The sequence below is a fragment of the Ictidomys tridecemlineatus genome, chromosome 13 (genome assembly GCF_052094955.1).
Source record: "Ictidomys tridecemlineatus isolate mIctTri1 chromosome 13, mIctTri1.hap1, whole genome shotgun sequence".
NCBI classification, from domain to species: Eukaryota; Metazoa; Chordata; class Mammalia; order Rodentia; family Sciuridae; genus Ictidomys; species Ictidomys tridecemlineatus.
In genome coordinates this window covers 16,187,999-16,202,015 of record NC_135489.1, presented here as the reverse complement: position 1 = coordinate 16,202,015, position 14,017 = coordinate 16,187,999, and the positions used below count along the sequence as shown (strand labels likewise).

The following is a 14,017-nucleotide window of genomic DNA, read 5'->3' as shown; positions in this document are numbered from 1 at the left end:
CTTTGCCGTTGCTGAGGCTGGCTTTGAACTTGAGATCCCCTGCCTCTGTCTCCTGAGCTGGTGAGATTATAGGCATGTGCCACTGCGCTCTGTTGGTTCATATTTTTTTATCTGGTAATTCACTTTCACATCTTCAGGGCGCCCCACTGTTTTACCCTGGGCTTTCTCATACCTTGCAAGAAAAAAGGAAGGTAAACTTTGGGTGGAGTTAAGAAATGGGAGGCCGGGCACACTCAGTCCCAATGGAGGAGCAACTGCTGGAGCATCTTCTGAGTGCCTCATTGACCCCTGGGCTTTGCAGGCCAGTCACCCATGCATATACCCTGCTGGGTGGATAGCAAAGGATGTGCTGGTGTGGGTGCAAGAAGTCAGCCCAGACTGAAAGGTCTAATGCTGCAGCCTGTGGTTCAGCAGGAATGGAAGGTGTTCAAAATCGCATTTTAATCTTGCAAGTGTTTATGGGAAAACCCACCCACTGCACTGCCATCTGAACTGCCAGTTGCTCAAGTTTTGTGTCACATGGTGACCTTTTGTCATTTCTTGTGGTGGTATGTCCTGGTTCTCATGACTAGCAGATATTTGGATTTTCTTTTCCATCATTTTGTACCTGAACTGACTGTGCTTTGGTAGGAACAGTGTGATGTGTTTTGCTTACCAAATCACAAAGACATGGTTAGTGACAAAGGTCCCATGCAGCTGTAAGGATAGGCTAGGAGGACTTAGGCAGGGCCCAGTTACCATTGGGGTCATCTGGGAGCTGGGTAAAGATTCACTTTCCCACCCTGGTACTCGGGCAGGGAGTGAGTCGTAATTCTTTATAATAAGTTTTCAAAATATGGTGGCCTATAACCTAGGGCCCTGTGGTTGGTAAAGATAGACTGCAGGGCGGCTCTGCTTAGGCAGCTTATTGTGGGCATTCAATTCACAACAGCAGAGTGAGGCTTAAAAGTAAGAGTGGTGGCATTCAAAGGTTACTCATACGTGGGTGGATTCCTGTGTGGATATAGGATCTGACAGATGGATTTTTTATTCCCCACATTTTGGAGTTTAAATGTTCAGTTACATTTTCCTCCTGGGTATGACTTCTCATGGATATTTTCACATCAGTAAAATATTAATATTTTCTTTTCTAAGCATCTTTTAAAAAAATATTTATTTTTTAGTTGTAGTTGGATACAATACCTTCATTTTATTTATTTTTATGTGGTGCTGAGGATTGAATCCAGGGCCTTGCATGTGCTAGCCAAGTGCTCTACTGCTGAGCCCCAGCCCCAGCCCCTTCTAAGCATCTTTTATCTTAGTAGTGGTTTGATGCTGGGGGTATATATATTTCCCAGTCTGATGGAGTAGGCAGAGAATAGTGACCAGTTTGCTTCAAGCTAAGCAAACCACTGGGAGAAAATTATACCAAGATTTCTCCAGCTCTGTGTGGCTGAGATGTGTGAATGAAAGGCAATTAATACTTCAGGTATGTATTTCATCCTCAACGGGTTTGTGTTCCCAGAGAGAGTTGTGCATTTGTGGTTTATCAGTTTTCACAGGGATGCATATTCAGGGCCAGATCCCTGACCCCTGTGTTGCTAGTTTCACCAGGAATGCTCCATCTTTTACAGGTTGTACAAGAAATAAAAGCACAAGGAAAATGTGGAAGACAGCATCCCGGGAGCCACTGAATAGGTTAGAGGAGGAATAGCGTAGTAAATCCTGGAGAGCTGGTATGTGTGCACCTGGTTAGGCTCATTCTTCCTTTGCAGTTGCCTGTGTCAGTGGTAATCCTCCTCCCTTACAACTTTGTCGCTTGTTCAATGCCTCTTTCTCTCCACCTGCCCTTCTTTTGGTACTGGGGATTGAACTCAGGGGCCACATCCCCAGCCCTATTTTATATGTTATTTAGTGACAGGGTTTCGTGAGTTGCTTAGTGCCTTGCTGTTGCTGAAGCTGGCTGTGAACTCGCGATCTCCTGCCTCGGCCTCCTGAGCAGCTGGGATTACTGGTGTGAGGCCATAGCGCTTGGCTCTTCCTTTCCTTTCAATCTCTTCTCCCGACCCTTTTCTCTTTCTCTCCCTTTCCTATCTTCCGTTCTCCTTTCTTTTTTCCTCTTTCCTTTCCTTCTCTTTCTGGTTGCTTGCCTCCAATGCAGACAGAAGGACCAAGTCCAAGGAGATTCTGCTGCTTCCTGAGCGTCTCAGCCCTAGTGACAAAGCTGGGCCCACACCTGTTCTTTTGTTATAAATCCAGCCTCTGGCCTTGACTTAGACCCAGTAATGCTCTGTGTGGGTAGTGTACAGAGGAGTGGCACATTGTCCTCAGGCAGTTTACAGGCCAGGGGGTGAGAAGAGATAAGCACACACATGCTGGAGGATATACCAGGAAATAATAGAATCTGAAGATGAGCAGTATGGGGTTCAGAGAGCAGAATGAGCTCTCCTGAAGTGGAAATTGTATCTGATCCTTAGTATCACTTGTCTTCTGCAGGTGGGATGAAGGGCCCCCTGCAAAGACCCCAAGTAGTGCATGCATTTTTCCCTTTCATCTTTGGTAATGGCGGTGACTGTCCATTTTCCTAAAACTAACTATCCTTCCATCCAGGAGTGCTTCTTTGATTGATTGATTCATTCATTGATTCATTCACTTATTTATTTGATACTAGGAATTGAACTCAGAGTCACTTAACCCCTGAACTACATCCAAGTCTTTTGCATTTCTTATTTTGATATCAGATCTCACTAAGCTGCTTGAGGCTTTTCTAAGTTGCTGAGGCTGGTCTTGAACTCGGTATCCTTTTGCCACAGCGCCCCCGCCCCCCCAGCCACTGGGATTATAAGCATGCACCACTGTACCTGACCAGGACTATTTCTCTTTTAACATAATAGGGAAAATTAGGGTTAAATAAATATGGATGGAATCAGCTCCTTAGGGGTTTTTAAAAAAGTCCCATGTGGAACTTAGTAGTGGATATCCTGTGGTGGGTTTGAGTGCCCATTTCTTTCTTCTGATGGATGAATATTGAAATTTATAATTGGTTTTTTGATCATAATCTATTTGCTTTATTATAGTATTCCAAGTCTGGTGGTGACTATAATACTGATAATTTTGCTGTGGAATTAAATGCTTTCAAGTTCAAAATATGTTTGGAAGTCAGTGTGTATGAAAACGGTGTGATAAACTCAGTTATACGTGACAGCTTTTTAGTTGCTACACCAGACCCGCCTTTCTGACCTATGCAGTGTTGACTGGCTGACTTTTCCTGAGATAGGAGTCACACTGGTGATATCGGATAGCATTTTAGAGAGGTTACTTTTGAAACTGTAAATATGGATCTTGTACATATTCTCTGAATGTTACACCAAGTGCCTTTGCCAACTTGTGCTTCCTTGGTGATCATCAGTGTGTTGGTATAAACCCCACAGGGAGAGTGACCTCACCAGTTGATGGAATTCTTTTATCTTCCTTTAACAGAACATCTGATCAAATTCATGACCATGGGGGATATGAAGACCCCAGACTTTGATGACCTCCTGGCAGCATTTGACATCCCAGATATGGTCGATCCCAAAGCAGCTATTGAGTCTGGACACGATGACCACGAAAGCCACATCAAGCAGAACGCCCATGGGGACGAGGACTCTCACACGCCATCCTCTTCCGACGTGGGTGTCAGCGTGATTGTTAAGAATGTTCGCAACATCGACTCCTCGGAGGGCCCCGAGAAGGATGGACACAACCCCACAGGCAATGGCTTGCATAACGGGTTTCTCACTGCGTCCTCTCTGGACAGTTACAGTAAAGATGGAGCGAAGTCCTTGAAAGGGGATGCACCTGCCTCCGAGGGGACTCTGAAAGACTCCACGTTCAGCCAGTTCAGCCCCATCTCAAGTGCTGAAGAATTTGATGACGACGAGAAAATTGAGGTGGACGACCCCCCTGATAAGGAGGACGTGCGTTCAGGCTTCAGACCGAATGTGCTGGCGGGGTCCGCACCCCAGCAGGACTACGACAAGCTGAAGGCTCTTGCAGGGGAAAACTCCAGCAAAACTGGAATCTCTACTTCAGGCAGCGTAGAAAAAAACAAAGTTAAGAGAGAAACAGAAACCAACTCCATAAATCTGAGTGTTTATGAACCTTTTAAAGTCAGAAAAGTGGAGGATAAGTTGAAGGAGAATTCGGAAAAGGTGCTTGAGAACAGGGTCCTGGATGGGAAGCTGAGCTCCGAGAAGAGTGACGTGAGTCTTGCTGGTGTCGCCCCGCCTAAGACCAAGTCTTCCTCCAAGCTCTCCTCGTGCATAGCAGCCATCGCAGCCCTGAGCGCCAAGAAGGCGGCCTCGGACTGCAGCAAAGAGCCTGTGGCCAACTCCAGGGAACCCTCTCCGTTACCAAAAGACACGCACGATAGCCCGAGGGCCGCCGACAAGTCTCCCGAATCCCAGAGTCTTATTGATGGCACCAAGAAAGCCTCCCTAAAGCCACCGGACAGTCCCCGGAGCGTGTCCAGCGAGAACAGCAGCAAAGGCTCCCCATCCTCCCCCGCAGGACCCACACCTGCCATCCCCAAGGTCCGCATCAAAACCATCAAGACGTCTTCCGGCGAGATCAAGAGAACTGTGACCAGGGTGTTGCCGGAAGTCGATCTCGACTCTGTGAAGAAGCCTTCTGAGCAGACAGCATCCGTGATGGCCTCTGTGACGTCCCTCCTCTCATCTCCAGCATCTGCTGCTGTGCTTTCCTCCCCGCCCAGGGCGCCTCTCCAGTCAGCTGTTGTTACCAATGCAGTTTCCCCTGCAGAGCTGACCCCTAAACAGGTCACCATCAAGCCTGTGGCCACTGCTTTCCTCCCTGTGTCTGCTGTCAAGACGGCAGGGTCCCAGGTCATCAATTTGAAGCTCGCTAATAACACCACGGTGAAAGCCACAGTCATATCTGCTGCCTCTGTTCAGAGTGCCAGCAGCGCCATCATTAAAGCCGCCAACGCCATCCAGCAGCAAACTGTTGTGGTCCCGGCATCCAGCCTGGCCAATGCCAAACTCGTGCCAAAGACTGTGCACCTTGCCAACCTTAACCTTCTGCCTCAGGGTGCCCAGGCCACCTCTGAACTCCGCCAAGTGCTAACCAAACCTCAGCAACAAATAAAGCAGGCAATAATCAATGCAGCGGCCTCACAACCACCCAAAAAGGTGTCTCGGGTCCAGGTGGTGTCGTCCTTGCAGAGTTCTGTGGTGGAAGCTTTCAACAAGGTGCTGAGCAGTGTCAATCCAGTCCCAGTTTACATCCCAAACCTCAGTCCTCCCGCCAATGCAGGGATCACGTTACCGACGCGTGGGTACAAGTGCTTGGAGTGTGGGGACTCCTTTGCACTGGAAAAGAGCCTGACCCAGCACTACGACAGGCGTAGTGTGCGCATCGAAGTAACGTGCAACCATTGTACAAAGAACCTTGTTTTTTACAACAAATGCAGCCTCCTTTCCCATGCTCGTGGGCATAAGGAGAAAGGAGTGGTAATGCAGTGCTCCCATTTAATTTTAAAGCCAGTCCCAGCAGATCAAATGATAGTTTCTCCGTCTAGCAATACTCCCGCTTCATCCTCCACTCCGCAGAGTTCTGTGGGAGCTGGCACACACACTGTAACAAAAATCCAGTCTGGCATAACTGGGACCGTCATTTCCGCTCCTTCAAGCACACCCATCACCCCAGCTATGCCCCTAGATGAAGACCCCTCCAAACTCTGTAGACACAGTCTCAAATGTTTGGAGTGTAACGAAGTCTTCCAGGACGAGACGTCGCTGGCCACACATTTCCAGCAGGCTGCAGATACGAGTGGACAAGTAGAGTATCATTTAAATTTTGGTGTTTCAGTGATGGGTCTGTAGCTGTGAGTGCTCAATAAGATGGCTTGATTTTAGGGGTGGTAGTGCAGTTACGTGGACAGGGATGCGCGCGCGTGTGTGCAGGTAAGCACTGGAGAGAGCAAGGATTGTTTCTATAGAATAGAAGCAATGTTGTACCATAAAGATGGTTCTTTTAGCTAGATAAAAAGTGTATGTGATGGCTTAGTTACGGTAGTTAGGTTTAAGTAATTGGTCATTGGAATATATGCTGGGAGTCTGGATTTAGCTATAAAATCATACTGTCATCCCATTGTGTTAAGTGATCAAGTTGGTATATGTGATCAGTTCCTGAGTTACTAGTGACAATTTTGGAATTTAAAAATTACTTGTTATTATTTATAATACTGAAATGGCTTTCATAAACATACCCAATGCATACGTACTTTTATGGCATGTCTACTTAAGAAGGTTCAACAGTATGTTCTGTAATGTTCTTTACTACAGTTAGTGGAAGCCACAAATGATAAAACCCATCACTGTGTACATGGGATACCTTTGTGTGTGTTTGCAGCTTTTGTGATTTTTGTAGTGAAGTACAGATCCATGTTGGTAAAATATCTTTCACAGTGGACCTCATCTTTTATCTCTGTCACTTGCTTCTCTGTCTGAGACAACTTTTAGTTAAATGTTAAATGTTTAACAAATACACCTACTATTCGAAAATAATTTCACATGCTGAAATACTTTCCAGCTAGAGAAATGTTTGATATTGGCCAAATCAGCAAATGAGTGGAATTTGAGGGGGGAGGGGTGCCAGTTTGAGCTAATACTCTGCCTGTCTTTATGGAGATCTAGCGGGGAGGTGGTCTTTCTCCGGTATCTTGTTCATCAGGAGGCATGTGCTGTGGACTGGTAGTTTTGGTGATTGGTTCTTCAAAGGCAACTACTGGGTTGTTATTTGTAGGATTTAGAATTTGGGGAACAAAGATCAAGAATGCCTCAGTATTTTTCCAGTGATTTTTCAGTTTAGTGGCAACAGATGCGATGAGAGTTTTGACAGTGTTCCTGCGGGTTTGCATGTTGAATGTGTCCCTGGCTCCGACTGTCGAGTGCGTCAGAAGAGAAGCAGCTCTGTAGTCAGGAGTGATTGCTGGAACTTAGTGGATCCTAGTGATGATGCTTGGGTTCTATCTGGATGCCCTCTTATCTTATTGCCTCTTCATCAAAAGGGTAGTATTTGTTTTCATCTTAAAAGAATGCAGTAAAAGAAGCCAAGGAAAACCTCAAAGCCGTTTGTTTACAGTGTTTGTCCCAAGCCCTGTTTCTGGTTAGTGGGCTCCCTGCTGGCCTTGGAGGGTTCCCACAGGACCCTAGTTTTCAGGTCCTCAGTTTGGCACTGCCCTCAGATGTGGCTGTTTTTTCTGGGACCCCCCTCTTCTCCAGGAACATGGAAGGACATGGGCAAAGTTGCAGACATTTTCCTTGGTCTTGTATTCCCCCGTTCCTGTTCTCTATTGACCTGTTAGGCTCAACATTAAGCTGGGATCAAAAGGGTATGGCTCTCTCTCCTGTGTGTGGTTGCTTTGCTGTCATTTTTGTATTTTGCTGGGACAGGTAAAACATGTAGGTCCCCTATGTCACCTGGAATCCTAAGGAATAAGTAACTGCCTTACTCTGTTTTAACTCTAAGGTTAGGTAAACATCAAGCAAAATATGGACCATCATTCCATTTCCTTTCTCCAGTTAAGCCTGCCTAAGTCACCCCCTCAGCACCCCCAAGAAGAGGATTTACAGGTAGTGAGCTTCATCCGACTGTATAGCCAGGCCTGAAGGGCGGGAGACAGAAGTGCCCCTGTCACCTTCTTCCGGTGTTTGGTGCCCCACCACTCACTGCAGTCATGGCCCCGAAGACCCCCCACAACCTCTTGTTTGCCTCAGACACGGCTGTGGTTCTCATGTGGACGGACGGGGAGTCTGGTTCTGCCTCAGCAGCCCGGGCTACACCAGCTCTGTGTGGAGCAGCTGCTTCTCCTTCTGCACTCGAAGTTAGACTTGCCTGGGAGGCAAGCTGGAAATGCTGGCTCCGTAATGTGGGAGCTAGGGCCTCCTCACCCTTGCTGCTACCAGGTGTGACACTGGGTAAGCGTGGTAGCGGGCAGTAGGGCTTTAGTAAGACAGAAGGACCAGATGAATGGGGATCAGTCCATAGTCTGTCTTTCCAGTCTGCTCATCACATGACCCTTGGCCAATTTACAGTCTGTGAACTTAAACTTAGTTGGGAAAAAAAAATTTTCCTATAAAAATATTTCCTTTCTGATGGGTGGGGGTATAGCTCAATGATGGAGTGCTTGCCTAGCACCTGGGAGGCACTGAGTTCAGCCCTCAGCACCACATAAAATCAATAAATAAAGGTGTTGTGTCTATCCACAACTAAACAAAATTAAAAAAAAAAAAAAGAAAAAGAAAAAGAAAATTTCCTGAGATTGGCACTTAGAATACTTTTGTCTTCTTACAGAATTTAGGAGATGAGTGGAATCTCCAGGACCCTAACCTTGGCCGAGCCCCTTCTTTGCGGGGTTGCCTCCTATGTCTGTGAATTTGAAATGTTGCCTCCCATCTTCCGTTGACCTCCCTGCTCTTGGTAACTTATTGGTGAATTGAGAGACTCAGGGCTCCCTATCCACATTTGTAAGGACTTCCCCATAGCCTCACTGCAGCTGCCCTTTGAGGTAGGGCCCCTATGGAGCAAAGCCTTGTTCCCACAGCTCATGGCTCTTGGGAGATCTGTCTGGAGGCAGCGTTCCCTCATTCTGCACCCTCCTCTCAGAGAACCATCCATAGTAGTTTCCTGAACTGGCCTGGCCACCTCTGTTACGGTTCCGAGGGTTGGAAGGGGTTGACCGTGGGTCCTGGCTAGACCAGTAAGACCACCACCCTTCATTGGCGCCTTTCAGCCTGAGTTAACAGGCCTGGAGAAAGGGGTACTAGTTCACTGGCAGCAGGGATCTTTCTCCCTTCTTTCCTTTTTATTTTGAGATATTTTAGATTCATGGAATCATTAATATAGAGAGGGCTCATGTACCCTTCATCAGGTTCCCCTGATGGTAACATCTCACAGAGCTGTAGAACAGTGTCACAACAGGAGGTGGACACTGATGAGTCAAGAAATGGAACCGTTTCATCACCGTAAGAGTTACTCCCGTTGCCACCCCAACCTTAATGCCTAGTGATCACTATTTGTTTCATTTCTGTATTTTGTCATTTTAGAAATGTCATATAGATGGAACCATATGAGTATACAACTCTCTTTTCCCTCAGCACAATTCCCTGGAGATTCATCCAGCTTGTTGCCTGTATCAGTCCCGATGCTCCTTGACTTATGATGGGGTTATGATCTCCATAAACCTATCGTATGTTGAAAATATTGCATAAGTCAAAAATGTACACAGTTCTCCTTATCTGCCTAACATCCTAGCTTAGCAGCAGGGTACTGTAGAGGGTTTCCTTTTGTGATATCATGGCTAACTGTTAGCTGTGACACGTTGGCCACCACTGCCAGCGTATTGAGAGAATATCAGACTGTGTGTGTGTGTGTGTGTGTGTGTGTGTGTGTGTGTGTATATCCTGGGAAAAGATAAAAGATTGAAAACTCCCTGGTATGGCTCTACTGAATATGTATCTCTTTTAGACATCAAAAAAATCATACATCAAACCATTGCAAGTTGGGGACCCTCCGCCATTTGTCCCTTTTTATTGCTGTGTGGTATGTATTATGAGGTTGTACCAGTTTGTTTACATAATCAATCACTCTTTGAAGAACACCTGCATTGTTTCCAGTTTGGGGTTCTTATGAACACAGCTGCTGTGAACATTTGTGTGCAGGTTTTTGTGTGAACATAGTTTTTATTTTTCTGGGGTAAATGCCCAGGGTTGTAATTACTGGCGTGTATGGTAGTGGTCATTAGATTACATTATATTATTATTATTTATTTATTTATTTATTTATTTATTTTTGCGGTGCTGAGGATTGAACCCAGGGCCTTGTGCATGTGAGGCAAGCACTCTACCAACTGAGCTACATCCATAATCCAGATCACATTAGATTTTTAAGAAACTGTTTTCCAGAGTGGCTATTCCTGTAAACTGTGTGAATCATCCCATTCTCTGCATCTTTGCCAGAATTTGATATGGTACCATTTTAAATTTTATTTTTGCTCATCTAGTAGGTATATAGTGTTATTTCATTGTGGTTTTGGTTCCCCAATGACTTGGTAAATGTCTTTTTATGGGTTTTCAATATATCCTATTATGTGAAATCTCTTCATATCTTTTGACTATTTTCTAATTAGATTTTTTTTAAACTAGGTTTATGAGTTCTTTTTTTTTTTTTGTACTGGGATGCTTAACCACTTGGCTATATCTCCAGCCCTTTTTTTGTATTTTATTTAGAGACAGGGTCTTGCTGAGTTCCTAAGTGCCTCACTAAGTTGCTGAGACTGGCTTTGAACTTGTGATCCTCCTGCCTCAGCCTCCTGAGCCACTAGAATTATAGGCGTATGCTACCACACCTGGCATGAGTTCTTGACAGAGTCCAGATATTAGTCCTTAGTTGAATATGTGGTTGTAAGTCTTTTCTCCCAGTTGGTAACATATCTCCTTACCCTCCTAACAAGTCCATGGCCAAGCCAAAAAAAAAAAAAAATTATGATGAGGCTCAGTTTGTCAATTTTCCTTTTATCTTTTATGGCTTATGCTCTTGGTGCCAAGAACTCAAGATCCTGAAGAATTTCTAAATCCTGAAGAATTTCTCCTGGGCTTCTAAAGGGTTTTAGTTTTGTGTTTTACATTAAGCCTGCTGGAGTTAATTTTCGCATACAATGTAAACTTAGCAAGTTTCTTTTTCTGCTCTTTCATGTCTACTTCCTCCAACACCATTTATTGAAAAGGCTCTCTCCTCCAGTGAACTACCTGTGTGCCTGTGGTAGGTGCAAGGGGTTGGTCAGTCAGGTGTGCTTGTGTCGGTGGTCTCTGGCTTTTTTGTTCTGCCCAGCCTACATCTGTCTGCCGTCTAGCACTGCCACCAGCCCTGAGCGCTGTGACCATGTGATAGCTTCACACCCAGTAGACTTTGTTCTTTCTCAGAATTATTTCAGCTGTTCTCATTTTTTTGCCTTTCCATATTAGTTTTAGAATAATCTTGGCTATGTCTTCCAAAATCTTTCTATCTTGCTGGGATTTAGACAGGACTTGCATTAAACTTTTATGTCAATTTGGGAGAGAAACAATTTTCGTTGTGTTAAATTTTTTAGTCTGTGAATTCAGGCTGTCCATTTATTTAGCTCTTTTTTGTTTATTTTGGTTATATAAATTCTGTTCATGTTCTCTTGGTTTCCTTTTCCTCCTTTTTTTAAAAAATTTGCTATGCTGCGGATAGTACCCAGGGTCCTATGCATGCTTGGCATGTACTCTGCCACTGAGTTACATGTACCAGTCAAATTGTGTTTTGGAAGTACACATTCATATTTTTGGTGTTCGTATATTCATTGCAAACATGTAGATACGCTATCTGTTTTCGTATATTTATTGTGTATTCTCTGATTCTTTTAAACTTATTTATTGGTTTCAGAATATTTTAGGGGTAAATTGTATTGATTTTTCAGATGTTGAGACAGCCTTGCATCCCTAGAATGAATCCCACTTGGTCAAGCTACATAATTATTTTTCTATATTGTGAATTAATTTGCTAATATTTTGTTAGGAATTTTTTCTTTTGTTTTTTGGTAGAACTGGGGATTTAGACTAGGAGAACTCTGTCAATGAGGTGCATCCCCCAGCACACCCTGATTGAAAAGAACATATATTTTATTTTGAAACAGGGTCTCACTAAATATGTTGCCCGGGCTGGCCTTGAACTTGTGATCCTCCTGCCCCAGCCTCCTGAGTAGCTGGGATTATAGATGTGCACTGCACCTGGCATTGCGAAGGAGTTTTGCATCCATATTCATGAGTATTTCTTTTTTCCTCCTGTCCTTGTCTGGTTTGTGGTAGTTTGATACTAGTTTAATATAATGAATTGAGAAGCGATCCTTCGTTTTCTGTTTTCTGGATGAGAATGTGTATAATTCAACATTTGATGAATTCTCCAGTGAAATCATTTGGGCTCCGAGATTTCTTTGGGGGCACTTTTTTAATACTCCCTGAGCTGGTGGAGGCTCATTATCAAGGCCCCTTCTCTCTGCGCCTCTGACACCCTCTGGGCAGGGCTATTGGGACAGCTCATAGCAGTCTCAGGGGGCAGGAGCCTGGCACAGCTTGGTGGGGCCACAGTGTTTCTGTGGGATTTGGCTGGAGCAGAGCAGTTGTCTGAGCATTTCCTCTCTTCTGAGGCTGCCCTTTCCTGTTCCTTGGGCTTTGTCTCTATCCTCTGGCATGTCTGGGCGGCCAGCTTCTTCACTCTAGTCTGGGACATGTGAGGCTGGAAGAAATGGGGGAACCCCAGCCTGGCACTCCTCCATCCCAGGTCCCTCGCCAGTCTGCCTTCTTGCTCCCCGCTTCCAGAGTCCTTTTGTGGGTGCTCAGTGGGAAGGATAGGGAAAGGTGCTTTCATTCCCCTTTCCTGGAATTAGAAGTTCTACACCCTTTTTTAGAGGTCCTAGTATGGTTCTGTCTTCAGGGATATATCTTGTCCACCAGGTCCTCGCCTAGGGCTTTTCTGGGCTGGATTTTGGAGTTAGGCTTCCTTCCTGTTCAGTATGACTCTTTGGGATTTTGTCTCAATTGCCCAGTGTCGGCCTCCTTGTCCTCAGCCCCCTCTGTCACAGCAGTCAGGAAGGAAGGGGGGTCTTCCTCTTTCTTCCTCTGGTGAGCCCAGAGGGCAGCCTTTTGCTGGCTACTCAAGGCCCGTCTTTTTCTGTGCTAGTGATGGATCCTAGGGACTGTGGGCAAACAAGTGCTCTACATCAAGCTGTAAGAAGCCTGGATGCCTCCCTTCTTACTTCAATCTTCTCTCTTCCGTTTTGCCACGTGTCCTATTTCCCCTGTTCTTCTTCAAACCCAGTGAACCTGGTGAGGGCTCCCATTCCTCGAACGTGGGTTGTGGCTCTGCTTGTCCATCTTCCCGAACCACCTCCCTTGCCTGGGTGCTCAGCCTTCCAAGGGCGTGCCCATCGGTTACGGCCTGAAGGAAGGCTTTGGTGGCATTTGCTGAATTCTGCTTGCTGCCTGCTCTTCTTCTCCTGATGCTCTGCGGCTGATCTGTACAGAAATAGCAATGCCTAGAGCATCGTCTCTGTGCTCAGTGGCACCTTGGCCCAGGTCTCTGGGGAGAGCTGGGCTGAAGCACAGGGCTTGGCCCCAGCCCTCTTCACTGACATTTCCCAAGTCTGTATCTGAGTCTTGGAATTTCATCACACATGGCAGGTGATGTGGTCCAGGAATAAAGCAAGCACAGGCTGAGGTTAAACAGGCCTGCCCATGTACATTTACACAGAGGAGGTGATGGCACCGAGGGGTGGGTCTCAGCCCTTCAGGGCAGTGAACAATAAATCTGTCCCTGTTGTGGGTCCCTGTTCTGACCTGTCTGATTTGTAATCTCTGCTGTGGGGTACCTTGAGAGAGTGAGCAGCAGACTGAGGCTGGAGGGGCCTGCGCCTCTTCCTGAGCTAGGCAGGAGCTGATGGCTCTAGTTTTTTGTAGCTTTCATAATTGATATTTAAACATTGGAATGTCATTGCTTCACCTCTTAATAAAACCATGACTGAATTTAGCCAAGTACAGACTGGAAATGGATGTGGTACCCTGTTAATCATTAAAATCTGTTTTCTTTCTATGGAATCTACACCAGCCACATGTGCTAGGCCCTTTGGTCTACTCTTTACAATTGGAAAAACAAATGTCCAATTAGCGGCAGAACCAGGGTTTCAGAGCAGGGTTTCTTTACTGCTGCTTCTGTATCTTCCCACTTCATACAGATTCCTTAGGATATAGAAGCATAGAATTTTACAGCTGGTGGGAGCTTAGGAATCATGTAAGAACAGACTTTGGGGTTACACCACATGAGCTTTAAGAGTACAGATAAAGGTTACATATCCACAGTGGTCCTCATTTTCAGATTGCTCATTCATTTTGGTTTCAGGTGTCATTAACACAACAGAGCAAGTGTTAAATTCTTTTGAGCAGTCTTTGCCAGTTTGACT

General features: G+C 45.5%; 1 protein-coding gene across 19 annotated transcripts in view; it reads left to right on the top strand.

Moving 5' to 3' along the window:
• Znf532 (zinc finger protein 532) overlaps positions 1-14,017 on the top strand; it is a 106,929-nt gene that overhangs the window by 42,489 nt on the left and 50,423 nt on the right. For 18 of the 19 annotated variants that reach the window (XM_040272537.2, XM_021724965.3, XM_078029953.1 and 15 more), the window contains one exon: positions 3,460-5,819. In XM_040272537.2, coding sequence (XP_040128471.2) covers positions 3,477-5,819 — 2,343 coding nt within the window. In that variant the 5' untranslated portion in view covers positions 3,460-3,476. Of the gene's footprint in view, positions 1-1,691; positions 1,716-3,459; positions 5,820-14,017 lie in introns of those variants that run through there. The other variant, XM_040272543.2, reaches the window with a different exon arrangement.